Source organism: Cervus elaphus, chromosome 23 (assembly GCF_910594005.1).
Source record: "Cervus elaphus chromosome 23, mCerEla1.1, whole genome shotgun sequence".
In the NCBI taxonomy this organism is placed as follows: Eukaryota; Metazoa; Chordata; class Mammalia; order Artiodactyla; family Cervidae; genus Cervus; species Cervus elaphus.
In genome coordinates, this window is record NC_057837.1 from 66,164,369 (window position 1) to 66,177,510 (window position 13,142).

Genomic DNA, 13,142 nt, shown 5'->3' on the forward strand with positions numbered 1-13,142 from the left:
AATGAAATCAAAGGTACATTTAAAGATATCAATATTTTCTTAAGGTAGTGCTAAACAATCAGTTCTGTGGCCCAGGTTTACTCAATTTGCCTAAAGGAATAAGGAGGACTAAAACAAGAGGAAGATAGAACCCCAGATGATGGCTACCTCTGATGCTATCACCAAAAGAAAAAAAAAAAATCTAGGCACGAAATCCATAAATATCTGATTTTTGCATGTCATCTGCTATGTTCTCGGCTTGAGGGACGAGTCAGTGAAATCCTTTCTAAAGTTCTATGGCAGATCATGGCATTTACTGGGTTTCTCCTTTGTATAATAAGCCCTGTTGAGTGCTGTTAGCGTGGCAAGAAATAATAACTCCAGTTGATAGCAAAAACACTCACCTTGCTGTGTGGTAAATACCCTTGGAGTGTTTTGCACAGAAAATACCACTGGAGTTCTGAGAAAACACACATCATCTCTGGCTTGGCAGTGATTAGAGAATTGGGCATTGGAGATGGGTAAGCTTTTGATAGATTAGGGATCAGAGTACATTTCAAGTGTATTTTTACAATGTCTACCTTGGCAATGGAGATTGCCATTCCTCACATGCTGGGAGCTGATGTGCCCATGTAGTCACCTCAGACTTACATGGATATCAGGTCCATGGCTTGCTTTATTTTTAGAGTCATGACAACTGCCCCCATCTAAATACCCTCTTCTTTAATTTAAAAACTATTGAGTAATCTAAACCAAAAATTTTTTTTTTCCAAATCTGCTTTCTCTCCACCCATTTGTGATTCAGAAAAATGAGATCTCATTGTACTGCTGAGCGAGCTTCTCAGATGGTGCTAGTGGTTAAAAACCCACTTGCCAATGGAGAAGACATAGAGATGTGGGTTCCATCCTTGAATCAGGAAGATCCCCTGGAGGAGGGCATAGCAACCCACTCCAGTATTCTTGCCTGGAGAATCCCATGGACAGAGGAGCCTGGCGGGCTAAGGCCCATGGGGTCGCAAAGAGTCAGATACAGGAAGGGGGGGGGGTTCATTTTGTTAGTTGCAGAGTGGATTATTGGTGCTGATGAGGCAGTGCTACCTTGTCTGAAATAGGGAGTGGTTGTTAGCACTATTCTTTTCTAAATTCCTGCTTAGTTTTCTCAAACCCTAGTAAGCCAGGAAAACTTGCGCAAAGTTGTCCTGTTGGATTTTGTGAAAAATTGCTGTGGGAACTGGAAAATAAAGAGCAGACAGGTTTTTTTTCTTCTTTTTTAAGACCAGCAGGGTTCGTTGAACTTGAGCAATCTGAGTCTGTGACTGTAACATACCATTTTATCCCAGAGGGTGTGTACACGGGGTGCCTTGTGTTCGAGCCCCCATGCTGATGAGCAGGAATAGGGCTGGGAAGGGTTTGCGCCTCCTCAGGACTTTCTTCTAGTTGGACTAGAAAGGAGTTGGCTTTTGGTCCAGTACCCTGCAAGCACGGTCTAACAAGACTTGTGTATCTCAAGCTGTTGTTTTGCTGGGAGCTATTCTCATCTTGATAGTTCTAGAATCAAAATTACATGGAAAAGAATTTACTTCTTTTCTCATTGATAATTCAACTTCCCTGATAATCTGTACTGATAAACCAGCCACTGTTTTTTGGAGTCCTTTCAATATGCTCTGAAATAAATCAGATTAGATGAAAAGTACCAAAATGGCAGTGTAGGAAAAGGACCTCTTAATGCAACTGTTGATCTTGCTTACGAGTTTTAGGTGAATTCCATGTCTTTGGAAGGTTAGGGTGGTTGTGGCCTGCTTGGGACATTTCCCCTGTGCTGTAACAGTGCCCTCTAACATTTAGTGGGTACCTAATAAATGTAGAATGAGAGCATTTCCCCCACTCATGTTATTTTGATTAAGGATTGGGATAAAATTAAGAGTCTAGATTCATTCTAGGTAGTTCTTTTTCAACTGCTGTAAAAGGAGGAAAAGACCATTTTGTCTGTTTAGAAATTCATCTGCATTAGTTGAGCTATATCTAAGCATTGTCCTAGTCTAGGAATAAAATTTTAAAAAGGCTTAAAAAAAAACCCACCCAGATTTGTTCCATTAAATCAGTTATATACTGTGAATCTAGACTGGTCATTTTTCTTAAGACACGTTTTTGAAATGATTTTTTTTTTAAGCCATCTGCTTAATATATTTTATTCCTCTTTCTTTTTTTTTAAATAACTTTGTTCCTATGGCCATATCTCATTGGAGATTAATGAAATTAATGCTCTGTTTCTGTGCTAGGACTCTCCATGAGATCAGGCCAAAAACAAGTATCTAGAACCAAAAAATAAAAGCCAATACCCCTCTTTTTGTAAAAAGCCATTGGGTTGTGGACCATTTTGTGCCCAGCTGGTCTTTTCTACGTCACTTCTTATTATACTAGCTTATTGCCCCCCTAGTGGGCAGATGCTGAGGGAGTGAATAGGGTGGCCTTTCTGCCTGACTTGGCAGAATAGGCTGTCACAAACTGTGTTTTAGTAATTCGCAGAGAGACAGGCTCTCTGTTTTCCTATTACACTTGGATAGGAGAGCCTTTTACCTTGTGAAATGAAATTGTAACTACAGTGGAAAAACCTATCACCCATGCCCAGAGTCTGTTTGTGAAAAAATGCTGGATGGGTGGCAGACCATGCTGAATTTTCTCATCAAGATTGAGAGTTCATCTGTCTGTCTTTAGTTTCGCTTCTTATTCTTCTTTCTGGTCCTCAAATGACCTCCATCTTATGGGTCATATTATATTACTCAGGAGTCGATTACAATTATGGACTCATTTACTGCCTTGCTGAAATGCTATTTGGTGAAAGTTGAGAATTTACATAAAATCAGTTAGTGCTAGAATTGCTGAGTTGTTTGCCAGACCTGGTAGCTGGTAACTCGTTTCTTGTTTGATTTCTCAACTGAGGCAGGAGTGTAGGCAAGGAAATATCCACTGGACCATTATAAGAAACAGCTGTTCTTGATAAGAGTTAGACATTTATTCTGTTCCTATATGAAACCACCACATTATCAAATTTTCTTTTCCTTTTTTCTCCGGGTTTACTGTGACCCATTTGTGAGCATGATATAAGAATAATCAAAGAAAAATATGATACCTGCCTGTCCCATAAAACCTTAGAGGCTGAAAAAGGACTTGATCAATCTGAATTTCTGTGGCATAGCTGAAATACAAAATTAGATTTTCAACCCATTGTGACCCAAAAAGGGAGGATCGTGTTGTTGTTAGCTTAGGTTTTAGATTTTAGAAGTTTTGGAAAAAATGAAGTCAATAATGAAGATGTGACCATTCTGTGGGAAGAATTGACTAACAACATTTATTATAGTGCTTTCCTGTTTTCTCAGTACTTTGATTTAATTGCCCTCTGACCTTCATGATGTCATTTATTCCTTATAGTTACAGGGTGAGATAGGCTGGGCAGAGATCATTACCACCTTTTTACAGATGAGGCAACTAAGCTATATGGAAATAAAGAAGCTTGAGCAAGATTCCATAGTATTAATAATTTGGCGATAGTTTGGTTCACTAAAGATAGGAAGCAAAGATAAATATGATATGGCCCCATCCTTGAGTTTGCTGTGACTCTTCATCTGTTTTTTCACATATATCCCACATGTTTCTTGAGATTAATGTTTAATTAATAATCATCACGTATCAGGTTAGTAAGTACTTAGTGGGGCATGATGTTGGGAATGTAAGGATAGTACCTATTTCGTGCCTGATTCACATCCTTATCCTGTAGACATTTGACTCCACTGTGGTTGGATGAACAGATGGATGAAATGTCGTCATGCTTATTAAATAAACAAGTGGATAAATAATAATATTTTTACATCTCACGTAAAAACTGTTCAAGAGAATCAGTATGGGAGCTTTTTAGATGAAGAGAATGATGGGGGAGTTGTCAGCATTTTGTCCTTTTTCCTGGAACTTTAATAATTTATGATGGAAATAAATGACAGTCCTTTTCTCTGTTATTGTAGTAGGGTCATTAGCTAGAATTTAGTTGTAGTTAAACCTGGTGAATATTCCCCTCTGCATTAATATGAAGAGTAGTGGCAGAGGTACTATTTTTGGAATCATGTGAACCTAACATTCTCCCTTACTATTGCAGTGACCTTTAGGTAAGTTACTTAACCACTCTGAGCTTTCAGTTTCCTGTCTGTAAAATAGGGATCATGCTGTTGTGAGAATTCAGCAGCACAGTGCTTGGCATAATGATGAGTTTTTTAAAATGCTAGTGATTATGATGGTGTCTTCTACTGCAGTGTTTAGAAAGGGAGAACTACTAATTCCTACCGCCCAGCATTTCTAGAGGTTAGTTTGATTAGCCCTTTTTTAAAAAAAATTAGTTCAGTTTATGTATTTTGGTTTACTATATGTCAATTATGATACCTGGTCTTTTATGTCAAAAGCTTTCTGGTTACTTTGTTAATAAAGACTGTATAAGCATGAAGGATTTTTGTCCAGAGACCTTCTCTCTTTTCATACACATTGAGTTTCATAGCACACCCATATTTTGCACAAATATTACTTTAAAGTGCGAGAGGATAAAACACAGAAAGCTTATTCATGATGGCCAACTGGTCAGTTATAGATAAATAAAAACAAAGCTTTGAATAATTTTTCTTTTAGCAAAAGGTGTTCATAAAATATCTGTAACATCAGTTGGCAGTGAGCAAGTCCTGTCATTCTTGTTAATAGGTCCTGTATCTTTCTTATTATCTTTTTCTTTTCCAGTTTGTATTGAAACTGCCCTGCCCTGATAAGACCTTTATCATCTTACTTCTGGACTCTTGTGTGTGGTAGCTTCAGAACAGGTTTTGCTCCTTCAGGCTTGACGTTTCCCCACACCCACATCTGCCCACTCCCAACCCTCACAGTGCTATTTAGTGCTTCCTGCACATAGCTGTTAGGTTATTCTTCCAAGACATTATTTTCTTCATTTGATTCTAGTTACAATTTTCTCCCCTCCCTGCTTCCCTAATCCTCTTTCTTCTGCTCTTCATATACCCTCTTACATTCTAATCTCTCTTCCTGTATTCCTGATGTTTTGTTTTCCAGCCTACCTGCCCTCATCTTTTTAGTTGCTTCTTTTCTGACCAGCCTTCTTCTAGCAAATCTTTCTTGATTTCCCAGTTCAATTTGATTGCTCCATTTTTTTAGGATGTCTGCAGTTCAAGTTGTCTGTATTCCTCATTTGTTACACATTGATAATTGCCTGTGGTGTATAATTGTTTTTTGTTTGTTTGTTTTGTTTTGTTGTGTATAATTGTTTGAAAGTGAAAGTGTTAGTCACTCAGTTGTGCCCGGCTCTCTGTGATCCCATGGACTGTAGCTTGCCAGGCTCCTCTGTCCATGAAATTCTCCAGGCAAGGATACTGGAGTGGGTAGCCACTCCTTTCTCCAGGGGATCTTCCTAACCCAGGGATCAAATCCAGGGCTCCCACACTGCAGGCAGATTCTTTACCATCTGAGCCACTAGGGAAGCCTGTATAATTGTTTAAATGTCTTTAATTACCTTAACTTCCTCATTTTATTAATGAGGACACTGAGGCCCAGAGTGAATGGATTTGCCTTTGTCTCTATCACAGTGCTTTATTCATCATAAGCATTCAGTAGATGCTGACTGACAGCAAGTGGGGTGTGTGTGTGTAGTGGGGTGTGTGTGTGTGTCTGTATGTATGGGAAACTTAGCTCGGGCTTCTTGTTGTTGTTGTTGTTTAGTCACTAAATTATTTCCAACTCTTTGAGACCCCATGGACTGTAGCTGCCAGGCTCCTCTCTCCATGGGATTTCCCAGGCAAGAATATTGGAATGAGAATTTTGCCATTTCCTCTTCCAGGGGATCTTCCTGACCCAGGGATCAGACTCGTGTCTCTTTTCAGGTGGCTTCTTTACCACTGAGCTACTAGGGAAGCCCTTAGGTCGGGCTACCAGTTTACCGGTTACAACCAAACATAACTCCTTTTTTCTCTTCTTTCTGTGTCCTTTCTCTTATATGTCCCCTGTCTCTCTTTTTGCCTAGTCTGTAATCATCATTGTTTTCTTTCCTTTTGTGTCCAAAGCAGCAGTGTATTTAAGGGGAAGGGAGGTTGGTGGAGTCTAGCACAGTCCAACATAAATCCTTCCCTCTACAATCTAAATCTGTTTGTCATGCCCTGATTTCTGAAGACTCCTTGGTGAACGCCAGCCATCTAATCTCAGGAAAAATCATTACTGTCTTTGAAGGTAAGGTGTACAAGGTAGTTAAGATTATACTTACTCAGTTCCGAGAATTTAAATTATGAGGTAAGGTTAAGGGTGTTGGCCTATTTCTCACTGGAAAAGCGACCACCCAAGCGATCGACTTGAAGCTGTGAAATTTATGAAGATGTAGTGAACCTATGGAATAAGTTGCCAGGAAGGCAGCATAAGGGAAAGAGCCTAAGTGAAGCAGTTACCAACATTTATTGAAGAGCCACTGTGATTAGAACCTTGTTGAAGAGATGTTTATAAAACTAGAGTGTATTAAAGGTAAACGGTAGTGAAGCAATTGACCAGGAAGTGGCTGGTAGCCAACTATTTTAATAAAATGTCACTAGGGTTTTCATAAGTGCATGTTACCCTTAACATTCTTCACATGTGTCCATAGCGGTGGTTGATTTGCTTCAGGAATTAACAGACATAGACACCCTCCACGAAAGTGAAGAAGGCGCGGAAGTGCTCACGGATGCTCTGGTAAGTTGCGCAGCCGTCTGGGGCTTTGCAAGTGTGTATATGGTGTCCGCACCATCCCCACCATTGTCTCTGTGAGTGGCACAGGGTGGGTGCCAGGGAGAGAGAGCACTCTGTGGCAAGGCTGGACTGAATAAGAAGAATATGAAAGTAGAATGCAATCGTGGGGTACCTTATTCTTTGGTACTGTTATTAGGCCACGGGGTATAGAGTCCTAGCATTTATTGACTATCTGCTGTAGGCAGACCTTCACACTTTATTTAATCTCACCGTGTCCCCTCAGAAGGGTATTATTGCTACTATTCCCATTTATAGCCATGAAACTCGAGGCTTTGAGAGACAAAACAAACCTGCCTGTGGTCACACAGCTGGAATTTGAACCTCTGTTCTCTTTGACTCCAATTCCGGCTCGCCCGCCCTCACCGTGTTGCTTCTGACCTCTTCTATAAAGAGTTTTTGCGGAAAAGAGTTTCTTTTCTACTCTGGGCTGTAGGCTTTGTACTCCCAAGCACTGGTGAGGACAGGTGTATCATTATTACTTGTTTTACAGATAGAGAATCAGAGAATGTTAAAAGCAAGAACAAACTTTTTAGCTTATCCCGGCCCGAGTAGCAGCCCTTGACTGCAGAAGTCAGGGTCAGCTGATTTCTGTGTCCTGTTTTTTGGAGCCTAGGCAAGGCTTCAGAGCCTTCCTCAGCTATTGTTCCAGGCAGCAGCCACTTGCAAGAGTTTATATGTGAGGTGAACTGATGTAGTCTCATCAGCCCACTCTACCCATGAGGAAACCCAGCTGCAGAAGTGAAGCCTTCCCCCGCTTCACTCAACCAGCCCCTGTAACAGCAGAGATGAGCTCCTGCATGTTGCGGTCCCCTCTGCCATCCTGGCCTCTGCTCCCCTCTCTCACCAGAGGGCCAGTGGCAGGGCCAGTGCAGCCTCTTACCCTGATACCACCTATGGAGCTCTTATCTAACCCATCAGGCTATCTTGCTCCTCAAGTTCCCATCGTTTCTCTTGTCTTTTACTGTCTGGTCTTTTCTCTCTGGCTAAGAATGTTAGTAAGGACTGGGTTTTCAGTTTTGTTTTTTGGGGTTTTTCTTTTTTATAATAAGTGTATTTATTTACTTATTTTTTACTGTGGTGGGTTCTTCGTTGCTGCACAGGCTTTTCTCTGGTTGTGGAGAGTGGGGGCTACTCTCTAGTTGCGGTGCTCAGGCTTCTCATTGCAGTGACTTCTCTTGTTCTGGGGCATGGGCTCCCTAGCCTGTGGGGTCAGTAGCTGGAGTTCCTGGGCTCTAGAGCTCAGGCTCAGCAATTCTGGCTCACAGGCTTAGTTGCTCTGTGTCACGTGGGATCCTCTCAGATCAGGGATCAAAACCCACGTCTCCTGCATTGGCAGGCATATTCTTTACCACTGAGCCACCGGGGAAGCCCTAAGCACTGGTTTTGTTGCAGTGTGCAGAGTTCATCAAAGATCGGTATAACTACTTGGATTAGAAGCACCTGGGGTGCTTGGTTAGGCTACTTTCTGGCACCATCCAAGACCTGCTGAATTAGAATGGCTGGGGCTGGGACCCCAAATGATTCTGAGACCCCACTGCTACACTGCCCAGCCCCTCCTCACCCTTCTTTCTCGAGCTTCTTGACACGAGAAATCTCCCACGTGCCATGCTCGCAGCTGGCATTTGGTGTGAATGAAGGGGTTGTGAACTCACTGGATGTGAAGGACTGTCTCTTACAGAGAGAGAGGCTGGAGTCCAGCAGGGCCATTTGTGACTGAGTATGATGAAAATTTCTATGGCCATTTTTCTTTCAAGCTCCTTCCTGGAGCGAACTGCCACTTTTGTCAAATCCAGGACCTTTATTTTTCCTTTGAACTGCCGTGCAGAAAGAAAAGGATGGCGTCGGGGTGTCTTTTGTTTGGAGGAGCATCTGAAGGAAGGCTGTGGCACTTGCTCCTTCTCTGTGCCCCCACAGTGTCATTTGTGTAGTCTTACCTTCCAGAGGTTAATTACAGTGGCCCTGAGCGAGCCTTCCTGCCTGGTCCCTGGACCGATGTTAATTATCATCCTTTGCCTCTGTGAATAGAGGAGATGAGAGAGGAACAGCTAGCTGGTCTGCTGCCTGTAAAACGTACCTAGAAACAGCAGTTCACACAAAAGCCCCCTTTGTGTCTTCTGTATTGCCAGGCCCACCAACAAAAGCTGGATCTTGCCAATTTTATTGTTTGTTTTGGAAGAAACAGTTCATCCTCAGTCTGGGGAACCATTAAGTAGCTGCTGTACGGGGTTTTCTGTTTGTTTTGTTTAGTTTCTGTTTTATTATATTATTTTTAAGGTTTTGACTCTTACAGCTTTATATTGGTGGGGCTGGTATGAATCACAAACAAGTGAACATTTCTAGACTCCCATATATTATTTGCTGATCTGCAGCCAGTCAGGAGCCATCAGTAAATGTCAGACAGCAGAACTGGTAGGTGGTCTTCATCTGTGTTTTCCTACCCTTGTGCTGCATTCAGGAAGAAGTTTGATAAGTATTCTCATATCATAAGGGTTGAGTTGTCCTCGTAGTTTTAATTTGGGGCCAATATCGGAGGCCTGGAATTGCATGAGTGGAGGCTAGAGGGCATATAGCAGAATTTATTGTGATGTGCAGTGTGCAGTTATTGCCTTGGTCTTTTTCCCAGCTGGAGGTCCTAGGCAATAGAACAGCACATTTGTGGGGAGAGAGTGCGGTCCTGGCATTCTCAGGGATCTTCGGGATTTAAAATTTGGTTTACATCCACTGCTATTACTTACACAGAGGCGAATATTTGTGCATTGTAACAAGTTGACTTGGTAGCCTGGAAAATAGACTGTTTCCTGAAGAGTGGAAACACAAGACTGTTTGCTTTGATGGCAGTTCCTCAGGCATGCCTCTCTAAAGAAGACTCCTTGAGAGTCATGATTAAATTACAGTCATTTCCCCACTTACTAGTCCCCAAAATTTGCCATGCACTTGGCAATCCCATGTCTTTGCTCACATCTGCCTTCAGCTTGGCAAGCCTGGCTTCCCCTGGGCTATTTGGAATACTCCTATTCATCCTTTGAAGCCTCACTTAAACCTCATCTCTCCTGAGTCTTTTTTCAGACTCATCACCTCAGCAGAATTTGTGTTCCTCTACTACTTCGTACATCCTGGCACTCATCACATTGGCTTGTAGACATCTTTTTATAAGCTTGTCTTTCCTGAGATGTGCTCCCCATCAGGGGAGGGGTCAAAGTGGTGGCTTTGTCACTTACCAGCTGTGTAACCTTGGAAAAGTTACCTAACCTCTCTGTACTCAGCTCCTGCTTCTGTAAAGCAGCAATAACAGTAGTAGGTCTGTATGTGAGATAGGTTGCAGCAGGCCTAAGTTTTGCATTATAACCTTATTACCATGTGTATCTTCAAAACTTATTGCTTGGTCAAGATTCAGTGGGTGTGTATGTAGGGGTGGGGGAGAGGGTTTATTATTGTTTTTTAAATATGAAATTTCCAGAACTCATAGTAGGCAGAAAAACCCCAGTCCAACTCAAGAAACTTTATTGGCAGATGGTGGAAGATAGAAAAAGAATCCTTCCAACCCTCTCATCTCTGCTCATCTGTCCCTTTCTTATTTCCTCCTTTTCTCTTGTATCTACCCTCTCTGCACAAGCAGGAAATACGACTGACTTTGCCCCTGAACTTCGTCTCGGTAGAATCTGGTGGGATATTGTTTGGCAGATATGCTAACAAGCGGAAATAGCCAATGACTTATCAGAAAACGTCAGACTTAAGACAGTCACGATTTCCAAGGCCGGTGTTGCTGTAGCTGATGCTTTAATCCCTAAGAAGAATTTGTTTTTAGTTTCAGAGTTAGTCACAAGTCCAAAAAAATAGGCGTGAAGGCGGTAGACCCAAGAGTGTAGAGGGACAGAATGCTAATTTGTGCTTCTTACTAGATGATATCCGGAGCTGTGCATAATATAAATATTTTTCTGAGGGTTTTCTCAGCTAAATGTATTTTGACTGCTTTGACCCTCCTGCAATCAGATAAAATTGCATTTAACCCAGCTAAACATAAAGTTTCACACTTTGCAAGCTTAATAAGGCTGTTTGTTAGAAGTTAGATTTTTGTAGCAAGGAAAAAAGATTTTCTCCAGCCAGACCCATTACCAGTAACCATCTAGTTCTGGAATTTGAGTGTGTTGCTTACTGTCTGGCTCAGTGGTAACGAATCTGCCTGTCAATGCAGGAAACGCAGGAGACACGGGTTTGACCCCTGGGTTAGGAAGATCCCCCGGAGAAGGAAGTGGCAACCCACTCCAGTATTCTTGCCTGAAAAACCCCATGGACAGAGGAGCCTGGCGGGCTACAGTCCGTGGTGTTGCAAAGAGTCGGATACGACTGAGCAACTGAGCATGCGCACGTTGTCCCCACCACCTTCCAGACAGCCGACTCTGGTAACAGAACTAAGAATCGAGGAAAGGGAGGGAAAATAATGCAGAGACGGCAGCGGTAAGCAATTGAAAGTGGCGAGGCAGTTCACAGAGCTGACAAGCAGTGTGATACCCGGCGGAGTTGCAGTGTCTGCTGCTGTAGGATTCAGGGAGATTACAAGTCAATCAGGGTGATTTAGAGAAAAACAAACTGTGACATGGTTCATGTTTTTCCCCCAGATGTTTTTCTGTTTTCTCTCACATACCCAAATTGTCCAATTAATTAAGGAAAACACTGCAGTGGATTTCTTTGAAGCTTTTGCTGGCTGTGAGATTTGAGAGCAAGATTGTATATCTCCTTGATATATAAGAGGAGAAAACAGCTCTTTCTCCTATTTATAGGAGCTGTCAATTCTGGCATCAGTATCTTCTCCAATCTGCAGCTAGGGTCCTCACAGTGGGGCAGAAAGGAGAGCCTAGCAAATCTTCTTCCTTGGTGATGCAGGTATCCGCAATTAGTCAACAGTTTCAACTTCTCCCCCATCCGATGCTTCCCTCAAGTCTCACCCGGAAAGAGTAAAGAGGCCTTATTTTAAGATGTGTCTCTCTTGCCATTGTTCCATCCTCAGGCTCAGTTTGAATTGTCTGCAGAGTGCCTTGTGCAGAAGTGTTCAGGAAGCATCCGTTGATGAGATAATTTCTTCCCTGTCCTTTCTCTCCTCTCCTTTTCCCCTCACTAGAAGTGACAGGATGTGATGGGAAAAAATAGTCTTGGAGTTGGTCACTTCTGCCACAAACTCTGTGACTTTGACCAGGCTAATTAACCCTTCGGACCTTTGTATTCTCACATGTAAAAGCTGTGAGGGATATTTGAGAGTAAATGAAGCAGTGTATATAGAAATACAATTACAGTACACAAAGTAAATGTTTTGTCAGTTTATTTAAATTTAGCAAAATTACCGAATGTCTGGTATGTGTAGTGTTGCACTTGACTTTGAAGAGTGTACCAAGATAAATGAGGATGCAGCGTCTGCCTTCACAGAATTTGAGGTTTTCTTAGTCCATGCGAGAGATGGAACAGTGAATAACCAGGTATCAGAAGAAGGAAAGGGCTATCTGCTTAATTTTTGAACCAGACCCAGGGTAAGGCATGCCGTATAGTTTCATTTAATCTTTACAACTCATTCCCATTTCCTCAGTGAAGAAGCTGAGGCCATGAGAGAAAAGATGCACCGTGGGTATGCAGCAGATCTTGTCAACTGGTATAGGTTTACTTATTGGCTGCGACCTGGAAATCTATTACCAGGTAGATAATCACTTCTTGATTATTAGGTGTTTCTGTTTCCTTAGTTATTTTCCTCGGCGTGCTCCTGGGTTCCCCAGTGGCAGTCTCTGAGTAAGGGCACACGTTGTGTCAGAAGGTAGCATTAAGTGGTGTAAACATCGTTTCATCTAAGAGGGAAGCTTGGCTTTTGCTTCTGTTGCCACTGCTTAGTAAATGTGTGGTCTCGGCCAGGTCACTGATCTCTTGAATATCATCTGTATGACATGGCTACTGAAAGTTTCTTGTGAGTGGTATGTGGTTATATGAATCAAATGAGAGAAATAAAATTGCTTTTTAGGCATTATATGTAATAAAACATAAAGCATTTTAATATGTTAAGATTCTTTTCGAGAAGGAGTCAGAAGTTCATCAAAGGTAATAGTTTCGTAAAAGCTTGGTTATGGAAACTTAGAAATAGTTTGAGTTTAACCTGAAGTTTTGAGGTCAGTGTCAAATACGGCAAGTAAACTTCCTAACTGAATATCTCTTGTAGTCGAGAAATGTGCTTCTCACTTGAACGAACTTGCGACTTGAGAAGGCATTTTCGTAAGATGTCTTAATACTCTCTAGAAGGAGCACATGACTTGATTTCAGAAGGCCTGGGTTCCAGTGCTAGCATGTAACTCATGTCACCCTGGATTTTACCTTGTCCC

At 41.9% G+C, this 13,142-nt stretch overlaps 1 protein-coding gene across 1 annotated transcript in view; it reads left to right on the forward strand.

Annotated features, from left to right (window-relative positions):
• CTNNBL1 (catenin beta like 1) overlaps positions 1-13,142 on the forward strand; it is a 160,265-nt gene that overhangs the window by 49,673 nt on the left and 97,450 nt on the right. The window contains exon 5 of the mRNA XM_043883285.1: positions 6,635-6,732. Coding sequence (XP_043739220.1) covers positions 6,635-6,732 — 98 coding nt within the window. The remainder of the gene's footprint in view (positions 1-6,634; positions 6,733-13,142) is intronic.